Here is a 21488-nt window from a genome sequence, read left to right on the forward strand (position 1 = left end):
AGCTAGCAGATATAAGGTTTCCGTTTACCTTCAGAATAAGATTGATTTTAATATTTAAGGGTCTAGTGGACGACCCCAATAAAGCATTACACTTGTTTACAGTCAAGAGGGTCCACCTTGTTGAATTTAACATAACATTTAGAGGTACAAATATACACTTATATATAGCCAAAAAAACAGAAATTACTCTTATTGTGAAGAGATCGTCCACTGGATGGTCTTATATCTGCTGATGGAACAGAGCAACTGTTTACGACGTACGTGGTGACGGAATATTTTCTACAGGATTATTAATAGTAATATAAGAGAACATGGAGAACATGGACATTGAACGGCATTCTTATCATCAACATGAATGAATAGTCCTCTGTGTGTCTCTGTGTGTGTAACAGGGTTGATGTCATGGCGGAGTCCAATGAATGCAGATCATAGTCTGCATTGTGTGTTTATGACTTTATGGACAAAGACAGACGCGCTGAGAGTGTAAGTATATATGTATGGAACTGTAGGCCTGCATGCATTACATTAGATCGCTGCGTTGTAGCCTACTTTACAGTACATTACATAGCCTAACTGCTGTAGGCTTAATTTCCTGTACTTTTCCCTGCGTTCATTTATTTCTGGAAATATACTTCACGTTTTGTTTTCCCCAATTGCTTCACTGTTCTCACTGTTAAGCCTGGCTTTCTGTTCCCGAAAACAAGTGTGACTTTTTGACACTTTGCAAGTAGGCCTATATACAGTATATATATACAGTATATATCATTCATAGCACTTGCGAATGCCCTCCTTTCTCACTGAGAATGTTCTGTCATGGTGTGAAGTTCTCAAATGGCAGATATCTGTATTTTAGGTCTACATACTTCAATCTAAATGCTTTAGAATATTACTATGATTAATTTGACAGCCGTGTCTCAGTCTGTGGGCATTGTGGGCAGAGATAGTGGACACCCTGGGCATTGTGGGCAGAGATAGTGGACACCCTGGGCATTGTGGGCAGAGATAGTGGACACCCTGGGCATTGTGGGCAGAGATAGTGGACACCCTGGGCATTGTGGGCAGAGATAGTGGGCACCCTGGGCATTGAGGGCAGAGATAGTGGACACCCTGGGCATTGTGGGCAGAGATAGTGGACACCCTGGGCATTGTGGGCAGAGATAGTGGGCACCCTGGGCATTGAGGGCAGAGATAGTGGACACCCTGGGCATTGTGGGCAGAGGGTAGAGATAGTGGGCAGTGGGCACCCTGGGCATTGTCGTGGGCAGACGAAAAGGCCTATTCATAATCCAGTTTGAGGTGATAAGGTGACCACTCACCTTGTTGGGCGTCCCTCAGGACTCTAGACTGGTAACCTTTCACTCTGCATTGAATATCTCTGCTGTCGGGAAGAAACCACTTAACTCCAAAATGTTTCAGGAAATGAAAAATATAAATGTTTCAGGAAATTAAGAAAACTTTATATAGAAAACAAGGCAAAAAATAAGTTTGTGTTGTGACTTTATATATTGTCAATTACTTCCATGAGAAGGGGAACCTCATTTAGCTCCTTTTAGCAGACAGTTTGACGGTCCAATGGATTTAAGAGGTTTTGTTACCACAAAGCACTTTTTACTGCTTTCCATTGGTTCAATATTTTCGAAACAACACACAGACGTAAAGGGTGTTCAATAGCACTGATTTATGGAACAACACACAGACGTAAAGGGTGTTCAATAGCACTGATTTATGAAACAACACACAGACGTAAAGGGTGTTCAGTAGCACTGATTTATGAAACAACACACAGACGTAAAGGGTGTTCAATAGCACTGATTTATGGAACAACACACAGACGTAAAGGATGTTCAATAGCACTGATTTATGAAACAACACACAGACGTAAAGGGTGTTCAATAGCACTGATTTATGAAACAACACACAGACGTAAAGGGTGTTCAATAGCACTGATTTATGAAACAACACACAGACGTAAAGGGTGTTCAATAGCACTGATTTATGAAACAACACACAGACGTAAAGGATGTTCAATAGCACTGATTTATGAAACAACACACAGACGTAAAGGGTGTTCAATAGCACTGATTTATGAAACAACACACAGACGTAAAGGGTGTTCAATAGCACTGATTTATGAAACAACACACAGACGTAAAGGGTGTTCAATAGCACTGATTTATGGAACAACACACAGACGTAAAGGGTGTTCAATAGCACTGATTTATGAAACAACACACAGACGTAAAGGGTGTTCAATAGCACTGATTAAAAGAAAAAGAAAAAATCAGAAACCTCAAAAATGGAGTTAGGTGGTTTCCTACCGACAGCAACGATATGCTATGAGGTTTCAAGCGGTTAAATTGGCTCTATATTTTTATTTTCATTTTCAAAGTATAACAACAAGAAAATAAATGCTTTGGAAAATCATCTGTAGCTAATGTAAAGTATCAACGTAATCTGTCAATAAAAAAAGCCCAAATTGATAAAATCTATTAATTACCATAGTCCGGCAGCCGAGGTGGACGGGTGGGAAATTTGGTATACGTATTTCTTTGTTGGCCTAAAATATTGGTGTTTCTTGTGACCCTACCATTAACATCCTATGGCAGGACAAAATGTCAAACTAGGGTTTTTTTCATGATTCTGAATCCATTCCAAGCATTAGTTTTGCACAAAAAATTCCCCACTCCTTGGGCTAAAAACAGCCACAGACATCATGACAAATGTGATGATTGTGGGCATTTTGGGCACATTTAGGCAAGTGTCTGTGTGTGTCCTCGGTCAGAAGAACTCCTGTAGTAACTCTGAGGACCAAGTTGAACATAGGTGTGTGTGTGTGTGTGTGTGTGTGTGTGTGTGTGTGTGTGTGTGTGTGTGTGTGTGTGTGTGCGTGTGTGTGTCCTTGCAGCATGGGCAGAGCTCCTGGCTGGACATGCAGCAGTTCATTGGTGACCTGCTGACCTCTGGGAGCAGCTCCGTCCACCCTCCGTCCGTCAGGGAGCAGCAGCACCACCACCCCCCGGACGGCCCCGCCCCCTTCCACCTGGCCTGGGGGGGGGCGGCCGGGGGGCCGGGGGTCGACGGCCTGGGGGCACTGAAGGGGGCCGGCCTGGCACCCATGACCCAGCCCAGGGCCCTACCCCAAACCCACGTAGGTACCCCCAGACTAGGGTCTTACCCCAGACCCACGTAGGGCTGTCACGATCACACATTTCACCCATTTAGGACTGTAGTCGAAAAAAAAAAAAAAAAATCTTCTAAATCCCTTCTGAAATACCTCATGTTTCTGTATCAGTGGTGCTCAATATTTCATGTTTCTGTATCAGTGGTGCTCAATATTTCATGTTTCTGTAGCAGTGGTGCTCAATATTTCATGTTTCTGTATCAGTGGTGCTCAATATTTCATGTTTCTGTATCAGTGGTGCTCAATATTTCATGTTTCTGTATCAGTGGTGCTCAATATTTCATGTTTCTGTATCAGTGGTGCTCAATATTTCATGTTTCTGTAGCAGTGGTGCTCAATATTTCATGTTTCTGTATCAGTGGTGCTCAATATTTCATGTTTCTGTATCAGTGGTGCTCAATATTTCATGTTTCTGTATCAGTGGTGCTCAATATTTCATGTTTCTGTAGCAGTGGTGCTCAATATTTCATGTTTCTGTATCAGTGGTGCTCAATATTTCATGTTTCTGTATCAGTGGTGCTCAATATTTCATGTTTCTGTATCAGTGGTGCTCAATATTTCATGTCAAGGACCCTAAAAATGATATGTAATTGGCCACGACCCCCCATCTGACAATGTGTTATTCCAGGAACCTCTCAGAAGCAAAGATTTGAGTTAAAAACGTTCACTCTGAAAGAATATATATTCAAAGATTTGAGTTAAAACGTTCGCTCTGAAAGAATATATATTCAAAGATTTGAGTTAAAAACGTTCACTCTGAAAGAATATATATTCAAAGATTTGCGCCACATTTTCAAGATCTTTCAATAGCTATAGTATAACAATGCTTAAAACACCAAAAGGGGTTCCCATCCATGCAGAATGGCCGGGTTAAAACTCTTTCACTGCCAACTACAAGAATTGACGTAGTTTCCCTCTACACCAGTCCACGGCCAACTACGAGATATCTCGTAGATTAAGCTTTATTATATGAAATATGAAACGGTTTCTCTGACAATCTACTTTTAACAATTTCCCGGTTGCTCGGCGACCTCACCCTGGCAAAAGAGCGTGAGCTAATGCCAACATAAGACATTTCTTACAATGGAGGTCTGCGAGCAAGGAAAGCAGATGTGATAGAGTAGCAATTTCCTCAAATCCTGGCGGCACAAGCTAACTACCATCTGTGGCCACAAGGTGGCAGTCTTAAAGCTTGTAGATCAGCTAATTTATCCTTTTCTACGCGTGAACATCTTTCAACATGGACACGATCGTATGGATCACCACGACAAAATAACCGCGACGATCTCAAAGCGTTGCGATTAAGGCGACTATCATTATGTACTAACTGTGACCACCCTACCCTACTACGCCCCCTGCAGGACAAGAGCGGCCCGGCAGCACTCGGCCGACAGACACAGTCGGGGGCGGCGGATCGGAGTGGACAGACGAGAGACAGGCGAGGAGGAGGAGGAGGAGGGGACGGTGAGTAGGAGGAGGAGGAGGAGGAGGAGGAGGAGGGGACAGTGAGTAGGAGGAGGAGGAGGGGACAGTGAGTAGGAGGAGGAGGAGGAGGGGACGGTGAGTAGGAGGAGGAGGAGGAGGAGGAGGAGGAGGGGACAGTGAGTAGGAGGAGGAGGAGGGGACAGTGAGTAGGAGTAGGAGGAGGAGGGGACGGTGAGTAGGAGGAGGAGGAGGAGGAGGAGGAGGGGACAGTGAGTAGGAGGAGGAGGAGGGGACAGTGAGTAGGAGTAGGAGGAGGAGGGGACAGTGAGTAGGAGGAGGAGGAGGGGGGGACAGTGAGTAGGAGGAGGAGGAGGGGGGGACAGTGAGTAGGAGTAGGAGGAGGAGGAGGGGGGGACAGTGAGTAGGAGTAGGAGGAGGAGGAGGAGGGGACAGTGAGTGTCCCCCTTTCTGAAACCATCTCCTCGCCACTCGCCCTACACGCTTGCCCTCGATATGCGCGTTCATGCGAGGCTGCTCCATATTAAGTGTCGTCCGAAACCAAGTAGCCTTGAGTGGAAGTGGCTTATAAAGCCCTCAAGAGCGAGTCTGTGCCGATCTAGACTCCATTGCCTTGTGCAGCCCTGCTCTCTGTCCGCATGGAAACCGCCACCTACAAATGGAAGTACCGCCACAAATAAATGATAAATAAACTCCTCCTAAACAATCTTCATCTGATGCAGAATAGACAACGCTCCAACTGATGTTCACAAGGGCTCTTTATTTACCCCACCGTGAAAAAACTATAAATGAAACCACACAAACAAAACAACTTTTAACACCATGATTTATAAACACCATGGGTTTCTTTACCCTTTGGTGTGGTTTGGTCCAATTATTCCATGCATTGAATCACTAGGGTCAACACACATCGCACCGCAGGGACAACGCTAAAACCGCCTTGACCCTTTGGTGTGGTTAGGGCTTAACCCATTCTGACCTGAGATCAGATTAAAAAAATGTCTATTACATCCTGACAGTTTCATTATTAACCCATTCTGACCTGAGATCAGATTAAAAAAATGTCAGTCGTTCTTCGATTTTTCAAAAATAGCAGACCTACAAGCTCATAGCGCGCCACTCGGTGGCGCGCTATGAGCTTGTAGATCTGCTATTTTTCAATAGCTAAAGCATAATATGATGCCAACACCAAAATGGGTGCCCGTTCAGAATGGGTTAAGGATACATAATATTTTATAATATTATAGACTATACCGAAGTCCTGACGTCACTCGCTCATCCCCTGGTTCTAAAGTCCTGACGTCACTCGCTCATCCCCCTGGTTCTAAAGTCCTGACGTCACTCGCTCATCCCCTGGTTCTAAAGTCCTGACGTCACTCGCTCATCCCCTGGTTCTAAAGTCCTGATGTCACTCGCTCATCCCCTGGTTCTAAAGTCCTGACGTCACTCACTCATCCCCTGGTTCTAAAGTCCTGACGTCACTCGCTCATCCCCTGGTTCTAAAGTCCTGACGTCACTCGCTCATCCCCTGGTTCTAAAGTCCTGACGTCACTGGCTCATCCCCTGGTTCTAAAGTCCTGATGTCACTCGCTCATCCCCTGGTTCTAAAGTCCTGACGTCACTCGCTCATCCCCCTGGTTCTAAAGTCCTGACGTCACTGGCTCATCCCCTGGTTCTTAAAGTCCTGACGTCACTCGCTCATCCCCTGGTTCTAAAGTCCTGACGTCACTCGCTCATCCCCTGGGTCATTTTGTGAAGAATGGTGCAGCACTAGTTTTCTGTCAAATTAATTTGAGTTACTTTGTTTATGTTTTTTAAGTAGTTTCATGGATAAAAATGAGAATGGTGGGAGAATCGTGATCTCAATTCTTGTGGAGGAAATTTTGAGCAAGTATCGCGCAGCACTGTACGTACGTCTCTCACATAATAAGCATAGTGGTCCAAAAAGCAAAAGAAGTACGTTTAACCCATTCAGGACAGGAACCACTTCTGGTGTTTTAAAGGCGTTGTGAAATAGAAAAATATGTTTTTCACACTTTTAGACCACATCCGTGGTCATCATATGAGCATACCTAACAATGGATGCCAAAAAAATGGGTACATTTTCATTTTTGTGTATTTTTATATCAAAAGTCCATAAAATATAATTTGAATTGCGTCCTGAAAACATAAACGTGCTGCGTGATGACGTGTCAAGGCCCACATCGATAAAAGCCGTTTGAGTCCCCATGTCTGCACATCCGTCCAACACTGTCCAGCACAGCTGCTGCTACTGATTACAGAAGTCCTCCGTTTTTATTCCCATTCAAGATAACATCCAGACAGTCTATTACTCGGTTTCAACTTAATCATCACGCTAAAAATATGTATCTGAAAACATTATAGGGTAGAAATAAGCCACATATCAGTAAACTGGTACAGCTGGCCGACTATCTAGTTTTAGTCACATTTTAGTCACCTGGATTGTGTTAGTCTAGTTTTAGTCGACTTAATGTCATGAGATTTTAGTCGACTAAATCTACAGTTGATTTAGTCGACTAAAATGTATTTTGGAGGGCATTGATGATTGATGCCGTCGTAAGGACTGTTTTTACACTTGCTGAAAATAGCCGATCTACAAGCTCACAACGTGTCGTGGCGCGACGCGTTGTGAGCTTGTAGATCGGCTATTTTCAACATGCAACCAAGTGTAAAATGACTTATACTGGATCTCTTGTCCACTAGTCCCTTCCTAACATTTTAGTCTAGTTTTTATTTGTTGACGAAATTGTCAGTATAAATTATTTAGTCTCAGTTTTAGTCATCGTAGCTTAGTTTTCATTTAGTTTCTATTTAGTTTTCGTCAGTGGAAAAAGGTAGTCGACGAACATTTCTCGTCTTAGTTTTAGTCGAGGAAAACAACCCTGACGTCTGCCCCGTTGTGTTCTTTGCTGCCCTCTGCAGGCGAGCACCACGGCTGCACGTGTCCAGGCTGTCCCTTCTCGTCCTCGGCTCCCGTCTTCGAGACGCTGAGGCCCAGACAGCCGTCCCGCTCCGTGGCCCTTCCCGTCCAGGACCCCTCGGAGCCCTGCAGCAGCACCTCCTCCTCCAGCCACCCCGAGACCCCCCGGCCCCCCGGTGGACAGGTGACCTATTCATTATGCGTGTGTATTTGTCCAGTGGCGGCCTTATATATACGTTTCAATCGTTTTCAATTGGCTATTTCCCCTACCATAAGCCCTAAATGAATTGCATTGAATTGAATGGGAATTGAATGGGGCTATGGGGTGTTGTGCTAATTCGCTTATTTCCATCGCTCAAAATTATAATTTCTTTGTATATATCCTCTCTTCATAATGTAAATAATATTCCAAGCGGCACACTTTACTACTTCTTTCGATGGAAATAAGCGAACTAGCATAACACCCCATAGCCCCATTTAATTCCCATTCAATTCAATGCAATTCATTGAGGGCTTATGGTAGGGGAAATAGCCAATAAGGAGTTTTTGCACAAAATAACACCTGGACCTCTTTGGTGGGGACGTAACAACTACAAAGAAAGGTAAGAAAGCCTTCTAGCATGGAATTCTCCTTTAATAATAATAATAATAATAATAATAATAATGATTGCATCATTGTATAGCCAATGCTGCCTTCCAGTTATACCTTAAAGTAAAAAAAAATTGCCATCGACAGATTAGGTCAAATGTCCGCCAAAAATGTCCGACGTACAATTTGTGGCTACAGGCATTCTGATTGGCCAGTATGAGATGATGCATGATGATGTACGATGATATGAGCGCCCCTCACTTCACACGGGTGTGATTATTTACCTCACTTTTTGTTTTCAACGTCAGTTTGGTTTTCATTTGGTCTTCAAAGCGGTATAATAATAATAATAATAATAATAATAAAACTTTATTTGTATAGCACCTGTCATGACATGAAATGCAGCTCAAAGTGCTTTACAGAACAATGGAGAAAGAAAAAAGAAAAGCAAGGCATAATATACATAAAAAACAATAAGAGCAGTAATGCAATACAGTGAGGACATGAATAACAAACAATTAAAAGATCAATTCAAACTAGCAAGAGTGTAGAAGTGGGTCTTGAGCTATGCTTTAAAAATGTCCACAGAGGCTGCCTGACGAAGGTACAGTGGGAGTTTGTTCCATGCTGTCGGCCTGTAGAAGCAAAAAGCTGCTTCCCGGTATTTTTTAGTTGCCATTTTTTTAGGCAAAGCGAGCAGGCCAGCAGTGGAAGACCTTAGGGGGCGGTTTGGGACATATTTAGGCAGGCAGTCATTTAGGTAGGAAGGTACGAGACCATTGAGAGCTTTATAAACAAGTAAAAGAATTCTGGTTTATTAAATTATTTTTGTACAATTTAAAGATGGAGTGCCGTGATTCCCCCCCCCCCCCCCCCAAAAAAACACAGTCATCAGGTATTGTGGTTATAGGCTACTAGGAGGAAGAGTTTTTCAAAAAGGTTTTTTTATGTGGCCACAACCACCAGTTTATTAATATGGGGTAAATTGTGAAACTAGCCGATCTACAAACTCGAAACCTTGACGCATCGCGACAGGTTTTGAGCTTCTAGATCGGCTATTTTCACTATGTTTGAAGAAATACTTTTGATAACAGGGATTATTACTGGCACAGCTAGCCAAAATGATTGGAATCCAAGAAGACTTAATTTCCACCCCAGATACTCATCTTGTGTATGGAACAAAACAGGCCTACTGACATAAGACTATCTGAATATACACGTATGTTGCCCTGATAAACCGATGGTGAAGGACTTCCTAAACCTTATTGAATCGTTTAACATGGTGCAGAATGTGTCGGGTCCTACTCATGATCGTGGGCATACGTTAGATCTCGTTATCTCATATGGGCTGCCTATTCTTAACCTAGAGATCTGTGATAGTACGTTCTCTGATCATTGCCCTGTTCTGTTTGATGTTGCTCTCTCTTGTACGGAGAATAGATCTAGGGCTCCTGCTAGACTCTGTCGGACTCTTAACCCCCGCACTGCTAGTCGCTTTTCAGCTGCTTTTGAACAGTTGGGTGCCCCGTCTGTCTCGGCTGTTCCCACAGAGGAACTGTGCTCTTGGTTTAACTCTTCGTGTGGGACCATAATGGACTCTGTGGCCCCATTGAAATCCAAGCTGCCCAGGGCAAAGCCCGAGCCCTGGTTTAATGACAGAACCTGTGCAGCTAGACAGGAGTGCCGAAAAGCAGAACGTAAATGGAAGAAGGATAAGCTGCAGGTTTCTTCTCAGATTTTAAAGGAATCCTGGCTCTTCTACCAGAACACTGTCAAAGAGGCAAAAAGAGATCACCTAGCGAATATTATTGAGTCTAACCGTCTTAATCCACGTGTACTCTACCAAACCATTGACTCAGTTCTTAATATCGCTCAGCCTGTCTGTTTTGAATCATCTGACATATGTAATGACTTCCTGCACTTTTTCATTGACAAGGTGGAAAATACAAGGGCCCTCATCTCTGCTCCTGCCTCTGACCCCTCTGTCTGTGTCCCATGTCCCGCCGTGCTCAGCTCGTTCGAACCTGTAACATTGTCCTTTTTGGAGGATGTAGTCAGCCACTTAAAGGCCTCAGGTTCGCCTCACGACGTTATCCCGGCTCGCCTCTTTAAAGAGGTTTTCCCCAGCGTAGCTCATATTGTCCTGAAAATCATAAATAGCAGTCTCTCTTCTGGTCTTGTTCCCACGTGTTTTAAACATGCTGTAGTGCAACCACTGCTTAAGAAGCCAGGCCTCGACCCCACTGTGTTGGCTCATTTTCGGCCAATATCTAAATTGCCGTTTATCTCCAAAATACTAGAAAAGGTTGTCTATGCCCAGCTACAGTCTTTCCTAGAGGAGCATAAGATCCCTGAGGTCTTCCAGTCTGGCTTCAAAACCCGGCATAGTACAGAGTCTGCACTAGTTAGGGTTTTTAACGACATCCTCATAGCAAATGATGCAGGCGACTATGTCATTCTTGTCCTGCTGGACCTGACGGCTGCGTTCGACACAGTCGACCACAACGTCCTGCTATGGCGCTTGCAGCACCTAGTGGGTATATGTGGAACTGCGCTAGGGTGGTTCAGGTCCTACCTGACGGGCAGAACCATGTCTGTCAGCGCTGCTGGCTCAGAATCCTCCCCGGCGCTGTTGTCGTATGGTGTTCCACAGGGCTCTATTTTAGCCCCAGTGCTCTTCTCCTTATATCTCCTGCCGCTAGGGTCCATCCTCAGAAAACATGGCATTTCGTTCCATTTCTATGCTGATGACAGTCAGATCTATGTTCCCCTAAAGAAGAAAGACGCTGATCCTAAAGCTCTTCTCTCTTGCCTGGATGACATTAAAGCCTGGATGGCCCTAAGCTTTCTAAGCTTCAATGACAAGAAAACTGAGGTGGTGGTGTTCGCCCCAAATGGTTCTGGTAACCCCCCTCCCTTTGATCTAGGCCCCCTGGCACAGTTTGTGAAGCCAACAGTCTCCAACCTAGGTTTTAAAATGGACAACGACTTTAAGCTAGATCGCCAAATTAGCTTAGTGGTGAAGTCTAGCTTTTTTCATTTGCGACAACTGGCAAAGGTAAAACCTTTTTTAACCACTCAGCACCTTGAGACAGTAATCCATGCCTTTATTACATCTCGGCTGGATTACTGTAACGCCCTCTACCTTGGAGCCAGTCAGTCTTGCCTTGCTCGGCTCCAGTTAATTCAGAACGCGGCTGCCCGACTATTAACTGGCACGCGTAAGAGAGAGCATATAACTCCCATCCTCGCCTCTCTCCACTGGCTGCCAGTGAAATTTAGAATCCAGTTCAAGGTTCTGCTTTTTACTTTTAAAGCTTTAAATGGTCTCGCCCCTCCATACCTCTCTGAGCTCCTCCACCCCTACTCTCCCGCCCGCTCCCTCAGGTCAGCTGACCTGATGCTGCTAGAGGTCCCGAGGGCGAAACAGAAGCTTAGAGGGGACAGAGCGTTTTCAATCGCTGCCCCCAAGCTCTGGAACGACCTTCCCCTGCAACTGAGGCAGGCCCCCTCTCTGGCCATTTTTAAAACTTCATTGAAAACGCACTTTTATTCTTTGGCTTTTAACACAGCATGAGACCTCTGTTCCTGAATTTGCTTCCCCCCCCCCTCCTTTTCTTGTTTTGTGTGTTGTTTTTGTATTCTGTGTTTTTAGCCTATGTGTTTACTTACTGTTTTTACCTGTTTTTACTGTACAGCACTTTGTGGCAGCTATGGTTGTTTTAAATGTGCTTTATAAATAAAGTTGAGTTGAGTTGAGTTGAGTAAAACAATTAAGCAATATTACACGAGAGGGTGTGGTTTAACGTGATTATTGCCACGACAGGGATGCGGTCAGGAACGAGACGAAGTCGAGTTCCGCAAGCATCACAACAGTTACCCTTAAAACTAAGAGAATCGCTGAAAGAAAATGTATTATTTAATGACAGATACGTCATTAGTCACTACGACCACAAATGTCCAAAGAAACTAGCTAGCCTAGCCACCCAGTTTGCTAGCGCTCTGGGAGAACAGAGCGGCTGAATTCTTTGTTTTGATGAGGCGGTGAACGGTGCTGGTTTGATCCACGGCTAGAAACTGTTTCAACCAATCAGATTGCTTCCTCGGGGGCACGGTGGCACAGTTGGTAGTGCTGTCGCCTCACAGCTAGAAGGTCCTGGGTTCGATTCCCGCTCGGGGCGCTGTGGGTGCTGGCGGCGTGTTTCCTCCTCCGCGTCATCAGTGCCCATACCCGAAGGCGGGGTTGGCGAAAGGGCCTTTCTGTGTGGAGTTTGCATGTTCTCCCCCTGGCCAGCCGGGACGCCTGATGGAGGGGAAAGGAACTGGTTGGAATAACGTGTTCCTTCCACGCGCTACGTCCAACCAGGGAAACTCCCCCTGTCAGGTGTAAAGGAGCAACTTGGACACTCAAGCATGAAGGAAGCATGAGTTAAGTCCGTTGCTCTCCCCTTGTCCCCCATATATGGGGACTAGGTTGGTCTCCCCTTGTCCCCCATATATGGGGACCAGGTTGGTGGAGGGTGTGTAGAGCCCAGGATCACATCACAGGATGATTGACACAGGGGTGAAAAATGGGTTACAAAATCGTGGGACAAAAAATATAAATTATAAAAGATTGCTTCCTTGAAACGACCTGTTGTAGAATAATAATCATTATCTCTCCAGCAGACGCAGGGCAAGGACCCCCACCACCCCCACAGCCCGGGCCAGGCTTCAGGCCAGACGTCCGAGGAGGGCTCGGGGTCCCCGGCCCACCTGCCCCAGCCCCCCCACCACCACCACCACCACCTGCCCATGCTTCCCTGCCTGTGTAGCCTGCAGAGCTGTGCCCAGCTGCTGGGGCAAATGGTAGGTCCCCGATACAGCTGCTGGGGCAAATGGTAGGTCCCCGATACAGCTGCTGGGGCAAATGGTAGGTCCCTTATTGTCATGACCTGACTCAAATCATGACAAATATGGGAGACGACACACAGAAATAAATGCCAAAATGTATGTATTAGGGCCGGGACTAATTGCGATTAATTTAGATTAATTAACTACAGAAAAATTAATCGCGATTAACTACAGATAAATTAATCGCACCTTTTTTTTCACCGCGGAACGTTTCTCACTGGTACTGAAAACTGGAAATAATAAAAAGTCACCCCATTTTGTGTTGCCTAGAACTGGAGGTCTGACAAAAAACAGTAACAATATGAAGTAAGTACAGCTTTGTGATGTCACTGAGATGTACTTGTTACTGTTACATTTTTTTTTCAGACCTCCAGTTCTAGGCAACACAGAATGGGGTGACTTTTTATTATTATTTCCACAACAGGTATATTAATGACAGTAAAATGTTGAAAATGAGTGGTATCCTGTAGTCACTATTCGTTGATTCACTGGGATACCAAAAAACATTAAAAAAAAAGGTTTCTCGCTGTTCTCGGGTTGAATATTGATATGCGATTAAAATGCGATTAATCTAGATTAATTAATCGCAAAGCCTCTGATTAATTAGATTTTTTTTTATTATACTTTACTTTTAGAGTGGGGTGTGAGTAGTCAGTTGTATCAGTAGTAGAGCTGGGACTCGATTAATTTTTTTTATCTAATTAATCAGAGGCTTTGCGATTAATTAATCTAGATTAATCGCATTTTAATCGCATATCAATATTCAACCCGAGACCAGCGAGAAACCTTTTTTTTAATGTTTTTTGGTATCCCAGTGAATCAACGAATAGTGACTACAGGATACCACTCATTTTCAACATTTTACTGTCATTAATATACCTGTTGTGGAAATAATAATAAAAAGTCACCCCATTCTGTGTTGTTCTGTGGAGGTCTGAAAAAAAAATAGTAACAGTAACAAGTACATCTCAGTGACATCACAAAGCTGTACTTCATATTGTTACTGTTTTTTGTCAGACCTCCAGTTCTAGGCAACACAAAATGGGGTGACTTTTTATTATTTCCAGTTTTCAGTACTATAGAAAAGCGCCCAGTGAGAAACGTTCCGCGGTGAAAAAAAAGGTGCGATTAATTTATCTGTAGTTAATCGCGATTAAGTTTTCTGTAGTTAATTAATCTAAATTAATCGCAATTAGTCCCGGCCCTAATCAGTAGTGTAGTGTAGTGTATGTAGTGCATGTATGGATGTGTGAGAATGTAGTGTATGTGCAGGTGCATTAAGTAAGGACCAAACTAACTCAAAAGAACCAAAACCAAACAATGTTTCCTGAGTAGGGGTGAGAGGGGGTAGGACCCTTATTTTCATGCATTTCCACTTTCTACGGTCATGAAATTCCTGGAAATATTTTGAAAGTAGAAAGAACCTTTTCCAGTCCTGGAAAAGGTTTGGAATTTATCAAGGGTCCTTGGAAAAATAAATAAATTGGATATGCATTGTTCAGCTATTCATGTTTTTGGCTATTGATAAAATAAAATAAAACATTGTTTAGCACACTATAACATTACACGAAATATGTAACGGAAGTCTTTTTTTTTTTTTTTTTACGAATGGGCTGCGTGATGTGTACCAGTACCCTCCCATATATTCTCCCCGTGTCCCCTAGGGTAGGCACCCTCACAAGTTCTCCCCGTGTCCCCTAGGGTAGGTACCCTCACATGTTCTCCCCGTGTCCCCTAGGGTAGGTAGTAGGTACCCTCACATGTTCTCCTCGTGTCCCCTAGGGTAGGTACCCTCACATGTTCTCCTCGTGTCCCCTAGGGTAGGTACCCTCACATGTTCTCCTCGTGTCCCCTAGGGTTGGTACCCTCACAAGTTCTCCCCGTGTCCCCTAGGGTAGGTACCCTCACATGTTCTCCCCGTGTCCCCTAGGGTAGGCAGTGGGCACCCTCACATGTTCTCCTCGTGTCCCCTAGGGTAGGCACCCTCACAAGTTATCCCCGTGTCCCCTAGGGTAGGTACTAGGTAACTCACAAAAAACACACAGTAATCCTGGTCCCATGAGGTCAGTCCGTTGCTCTCCCCAGGTTTGTAGCGCCCAGGATTACATTAGACAATATTGTGTAACCCATTTTTTCACCCAGTGAAAAAAAAAAAAAAAAGAGTCTGCTAAATGCCTTTTGTCACCAGGAGGGGGCAGACTCGTCGCACGGCCGCCGCCACTTCCACCCGTGTGCGTTCGCCGCCTGCCTGCCGTGCCCCGCCCAGCTCTCCGCCCACGGCAGAGCGCGCGCCCCGCCGCAGCCCGCCTTCCCCTGCTACGCCTTCGCCGCCTGCCCCCACCTGTGCCCACGGCAGCAGCATCATCATCACCATCACCACGGCGGGGAGCAGCGGGCGCCGGCCGGAGTGGCGGGCGGCGCCGCCGGTGGTCGGAGCGCCTCCACCTCGCTGCCACACCCCTGCATGCATTGCCCCGCCTCCTTCGCCCGGCCCTCGCAGCTCCTGCAGCACCAGCGCTCCGAACACGCCAACAAGCAGGTAACGGACGGCGCCACTCGGTCGGTCCAGAGACGCATCGTCCTGTCGGGGCATCGTACTGCATCGTACTGACTTTTCTCCCGAACACTATGGCAGGTCTATTATTTCAAATGCATTTAGTTATACTTTAAGAACTTAAATACAAATATATTGCTACTAATAGAAGTATTTGGATATTAGCCTGCGGGTGAGGCCTCCAGGCAGCCCAGGCCCCCAGGCAGCCCAGGCCCCCAGGCAGCCAGGCCCCCAGGCAGCCAGGCCCCCAGGCCAAGAGAGATAACAGGCACATTGTAGAACTACAAATAAACTAAAGTTCTTTTCAACCCTATCTCCTCGCACATTGTTTTATATCCCTTCACCCTAGACGAAGGTGCATAACATAATTATGTTACGCACCTTCGTCTAGGGTGAAGGTAAACAACATAATGTGAGAGGAGACAGGGTTGAAAAATAACTTTAGTTTATTGTTGTAGCTCTTTTCTTTGTCCACAGAGACAGGATTCAAATCCTTGTACTTTTCAGTTCAAAAATAAGTATTGGCTTCAGGGTGTGGTTTACATAGCAAAAGTATCTACCTAGAAAATAAAACTTTACCCCTAACTCAATCCCTAACCAAGAACAGAAATACAATACTAAACCCTAACTAACCTAACTAACAGAATTACAATAAGGAGAAAAACAAAAGGGACCTAACACCCTTACAAAAGGACAGTGGGTTACATTAGACAAATCTTCTACAATCTCTAATTGTGTAGACTTCTCATAAATTAAGTAATAGAGATGTTTTAACAATAATTTTACTCTTGAGAGTTTCATTTTACCCCCTGAAGAGTTAAAGATCTATAAGGGGTAAGGGGTCCATTTGGTTACCAACTATCATGTAGTGGAATATATATTCTTTCACAGCAAACGTTTTTAACGCATAACATATTTCCAAATGGGGGGGGGGGGGGGTCCCTGGAACAACATATTTTCAAATGGGGGGTCCCTGGAACAACATATTTTCAAATGGGGGGTCCCTGGAACAACATATTTTCAAATGGGGGGTCCCTGGAACAACATTTTCAAATGGGGGTCGACAGTCAAATACAGATAATTCCTTGGCATGAGATAGTTTGAGAACCACTGACATGGAAACAGGTTTCTCAGAAAACTGTCAGGATTTAGAAGACATTGGTTAACCCATTTTGGGGCGGGAACCCCTTTTGGTGTTAGTATTATGTTATGCTTACGCTATTGAAAAATAGCAGATCTACAAGCTCATAGCGCGCCACCGAGTGGCGCGCTACGAGCTTGTAGGTCTGCTATTTTTGAAAAATCGAAGAACGACTGACACAGAAACATAGCTTTTTCAGAAAACTGTCAGGATGTAGAAGACCATTTTTAGAATCTGATCTCAGGTCAGAATGGTAAAATGTCAGGATGTAGAAGACATTTTTAGAATCTGATCTCAGGTCAGAATGGTAAAATGTCAGGATGTAGAAGACATTTTTAGAATCTGATCTCAGGTCAGAATGGTAAAATGTCAGGATGTAGAAGACATTTTTAGAATCTGATCTCGGGTCAGAATGGGATAATGGGTTAACTGTTGCGTCTCCCCCTGCAGGGCGGGTTCATCTGCACGGAGTGCGGCCGCTCCTTCAACTCCCACAGCAACCTGCGCATCCACCTCAACGTGCACACGGGCGCGCGGCCCTACGCCTGCGCCGACTGCGGCAAGAGCTTCAGCCAGTCGGGGGCGCTGAAGATCCACCGGCGCACGCACACCGGCGAGCGGCCGTACGCCTGCAACTACTGCGGCCGAGGCTTCCCCCACCTGGCCGGGGTGCGGGCGCACCAACGCACCCACACGGGAGAGAAACCCTATCACTGTAACCAGGTGCGTATAATATAGAGAGAAACCCTATCGCTGTAACAAGGTGTGTATAATATAGAGAGAAACCCTATCGCTGTAACCAGGTGTGTATAATATAGAGAGAAACCCTATCGCTGTAACCAGGTGAGTATAATATATAGAGAGAAACCCTATCACTGTAACCAGGTGTGTATAATATAGACAGAAACCCTATCGCTGTAACCAGGTGTGTATAATATAGACAGAAACCCTATCACTGTAACCAGGTGTGTATAATATAGACAGAAACCCTATCGCTGTAACCAGGTGCCTATAATACAGGGCTCGAGATTAACGGCGTCCCGACGTCCCGGGGACTATAAAATATCTATTTGGGACGTAAATGTATCTCATTCGGGCCGGTTCCGGGACGAGAGGAGTTTTTGCATTGAAAATGCGTATATCAGGTGCAGCGCTGAGCAGCATGAGACTATCAGCGCTGCTGACACTTTTTGCACTATCTGCAGTGCCGTCAGTCAGACAAGTTGACAACATGAACACACCACCATTCATCCAAAGGAAGCCGCTTATATTACTTCTGCCCCGTGGATGGGACATTTACATTGAAAAACTATCGGTTGGAAGCGTGGATTAAACCATGGTTGTGTCTTGTGTGTATAGCGGAGGGAAAAGTTCCATATGGACACGGGGCTACCGCTACACTACACCAACGTTAGCTTCCATGCTAGGCTTGCTAGTAGCCCCCAATGTGCCCTCTCCCTACGCTCATTCTGTAGCTCCGATGAGCGTAGGGAGAGGGCACATAATGGGGCAAGGCTTGCTAGCTGCTTTAACATGTGTCGCATGGAACCTCTCCCTCTGATAGAGCTACATTATAACGGGTTCCATATGGGGCTAATGTTAGTCCAAGTCAAATCCAAGTAGGAGTTGGACCCACGTCGGTCCAACCCACAGCTGACCAGATGAAATGGTTACGGCACATTGAATAATATGTTGGTATCCTCTGAAGCAACAGATTGTTCTGGAATTGCTGCCCCGCAGCCCCAACACTGTAGAATGCACTCCTCAAAACGCTCTCATTCCACAGTTTTTATTGATTTTATTTCTTCATCTTAGTGTTCCCCCTAAAAAAGTTTTTTTTATTTGTTTTCTCATGCCACCCATGTAAATCATTTGAGTATTCATAGACTACCTGCATTACTGCACGTTTATCTTTTGGTCTTGATCAAGCAGCCTACCACCAAAGTTGTATAGCTACTGTAGTCACTATTCATTGATTCACCAAAATAACAAAATCCATTTGAAAATAAATATCACTGTTCTCAGGTTGAATATTGATATGCGGTTAAAATGTGATTAATTTAGATTAATTAATTACAAAGCCTCTAATTCGATTAACATTTTTAACCCAGCCCTATTTTTCATCTGGGAGCATTTTGACTAAATCAGTGTATTTTCTCTATCTACTGAAGAAACATGAAGCCAAACAAATAATGTACTGCATGTATTGTATTTCTATTATACAATAGGAATACAGTTATTCATTTCGCAATCTGAGTGGTCCTTTTTTAACTTTTTTTCCCGGGACGGTATACATTCATTTTGGGACGGTTCCGGGACGGTGGTGAAAAAAGTTAGTCTGGAGCCCTGCTATAATATAGACAGAAACCCTATCGCTGTAACCAGGTGTGTATAATATAGAGAGAAACCCTATCGCTGTAACCAGGTGTGTATAATATAGAGAGAAACCCTATCACTCTAACCAGGTGTGTATAATATAGAGAGAAACCCTATCACTCTAACCAGGTGTGTATAATATGGAGAGAAACCCTATCACTCTAACCAGGTGTGTATAATATAGACAGAAACCCTATCGCTGTAACCAGGTGTGTTTAATATAGAGAGAAACCCTATCGCTGTAACCAGGTGTGTATAATATAGACAGAAACCCTATCGCTGTAACCAGGTGTGTTTAATATAGAGAGAAACCCTATCGCTGTAACCAGGTGTGTATAATATAGACAGAAACCCTATCGCTGTAACCAGGTGTGTTTAATATAGAGAGAAACCCTATCGCTGTAACCAGGTGTGTATAATATAGACAGAAACCCTATCGCTGTAACCAGGTGTGTTTAATATAGACAGAAACCCTATCGCTGTAACCAGGTGTGTTTAATATAGAGAGAAACCCTATCGCTGTAACCAGGTGCCTATAATATAGAGAGAAACCCTATCGCTGTAACCAGGTGTGTTTAATATAGAGAGAAACCCTATCGCTGTAACCAGGTGCCTATAATATAGAGAGAAACCCTATCCCTGCAGCCAGGTTTGTAATGTAGAGCACCGACGTCTGACGCAATTCTGGTTGGTGGTTTTTCTCCCCATTCTGAATTCCCATAGACTGTTCTTCATGTCATTGGCAGTAAATGAGTTTTAACATAATTCCTGCTGACATATATCATTTGTGAGCAATGCTGAGCATTAAAATGAGCTCATTTATGTCTCTTCAAAGGGCTTGTATGTCGCGAGATCCCTTTGCTGCATGCAGCTCGGGAGTCGGGTGGGGGGGGGACGGGGACGGGGACAAGGCGAATAAATTTGATTATCATCACCACCTTCATTGTAAATATGGTTGGTTGGTTTGGCCATCTTTACAGTGAAGGTGCATGGTGATGATAATAAAATAAATAAATACATACTGTTAAAATTGGTCCCTGAATCTGACGTCATGTTCAGAAAAACTCAGAATTCTCAATGTAGGTCTGTGTGTGGAAAAAAACAACTTTTATGGGTGTAACAGTAGCCTACACTGGGGAACCTAAAATCACAGAAATTCTTTAAAAAATGTCAAATTCATGGTGGAGCCCCTTTAAGTAGGCTACATTTGAATGCCAATCCTTTTGTACTTTTACACAATAAGTACATTTTGAATTCCGGACTTTTAAAAAATAAACTTGTAACGGAGTAGTTCCATATATATATATATATACAGTATATATATATGTATTGATACTTTTACTCAAGTAAAAACATTGAGTTCTCTTTTTATTTTTATTCTGTCGTTTTATTCCCCCCCCCCCCCCCCCCCCCTGCAGTGCGGCAAGTGTTTCACGCAGTCGGGCGCTCTGAAGATCCACGTCCGCATCCACACGGGCGAGCGTCCGTTCGTCTGCAGCCTGTGTGGCAAGGCCTTCTCCAACCGCTCCGGCATCCGCTTCCACTACCGCGCCGTGCACGCCATGCTCCCCGAGCCCGCCGGCGCCGGCCCGGGCGCGCCTGGGCGGCCCCGGGGGGGGGCCGCCGCTTCTTCTTCTTCGTTCCGGGGCGACCCTCCGGGTTCCGGCAGAGCTCCCGGTCCCGGTTCGGGCGCCGGCGCTGACGACAGGAAGCCCCGGGCGGCTGTGCGGGGGGTGGTGGCGGGGGCGGGGGTGGGGGTGACGCGGCCGGGGCTGCCCTACGCCTGCGAGGACTGTGGGCTGTGCTTCAAGGACGCTCCGTCCAGGAACGCACATCAGGCCCTCACCCACTACTCTGACGGGGGGGGAGGGGGAGGGGGAGGGGAGACGCCACTGGACGCACAGAGGCACGCTAACGAGTAGTCTGACCATCACAGACAGACTGGACCTTAAGCCAGTCTGTAGACCTGAGAACTGATTCTATAGAGCATCGCAGTCCCTCCCCCTTTCAGAACAACGAGTGGCCCAGGAAATGAATCCCAATGCATTTGTCCCATAGGCAGTTCTTATTTAATTTATTTAAAGACCTTTTTAAGCGTCGTACGAAGCCAACTCTTGTCGTGACAAATCATGACAACACAGAACTTTTCGGGCCAAACAAAGAATTAGAAAGTAGAAAGAAAACGGCAGGTTACAACACTTTTTTTGTTGTTTTTCTTCTTTGTAATTATTTGTTTGGTCCAAAATATTGTGTGTGTTGTCATGATTTGTCACGACAAGAGTTGGCTTTCGTACGACGCTTAAAAGGTCTTTAAATAAATTAAATAAGAACTGCCTATGGGGAAATGCATTGGGTTTTCATTTCCTGGGC

The 21488-nt window shown here is 45.0% G+C and overlaps 1 protein-coding gene across 3 annotated transcripts; it reads left to right on the forward strand.

The window, feature by feature from the left end:
* The first annotated feature begins 275 nt into the window (after nt 1–275).
* Nucleotides 276–21150, forward strand: LOC310855706 (uncharacterized protein). Of its 3 annotated transcripts, none has more exons than XM_083760818.1 (8): nt 276–483; nt 2906–3148; nt 4543–4645; nt 7568–7767; nt 12865–13002; nt 15236–15586; nt 17193–17465; nt 20537–21150. In XM_083760818.1, exons 1-8 carry the CDS (start codon nt 457–459, stop codon nt 21038–21040), a joined length of 1839 nt encoding a protein of 612 aa, XP_083616944.1. In that variant the 5' UTR covers nt 276–456; the 3' UTR covers nt 21041–21150. The 3 variants fall into 3 exon arrangements, with proteins under 3 accessions (XP_083616944.1, XP_083616942.1, XP_083616943.1); XM_083760816.1 differs by having other exon boundaries at nt 7568–7749; nt 12820–13002; XM_083760817.1 differs by having other exon boundaries at nt 7568–7749; nt 12823–13002; nt 20537–21148.
* The last annotated feature ends 338 nt before the right edge of the window (nt 21151–21488 follow it).

The sequence above is a fragment of the Protomyctophum parallelum genome, assembly GCF_964188405.1.
Source record: "Protomyctophum parallelum genome assembly, chromosome: 3".
Taxonomy (NCBI): Eukaryota; Metazoa; Chordata; class Actinopteri; order Myctophiformes; family Myctophidae; genus Protomyctophum; species Protomyctophum parallelum.

Coding starts and splice junctions, on each gene's coding strand:
- LOC310855706 (XM_083760816.1), top strand. CDS start 457: ATGGACAAAGACAGACGCGCTGAGAGT. Junction 3,149..4,542: donor GGGCCCTACCCCAAACCCAC/GTAGGTACCCCC, acceptor CGCCCCCTGCAG/GACAAGAGCGGCCCGGCAGC. Junction 7,750..12,819: donor CCCGGCCCCCCGGTGGACAG/GTGACCTATTCA, acceptor TTATCTCTCCAG/CAGACGCAGGGCAAGGACCC.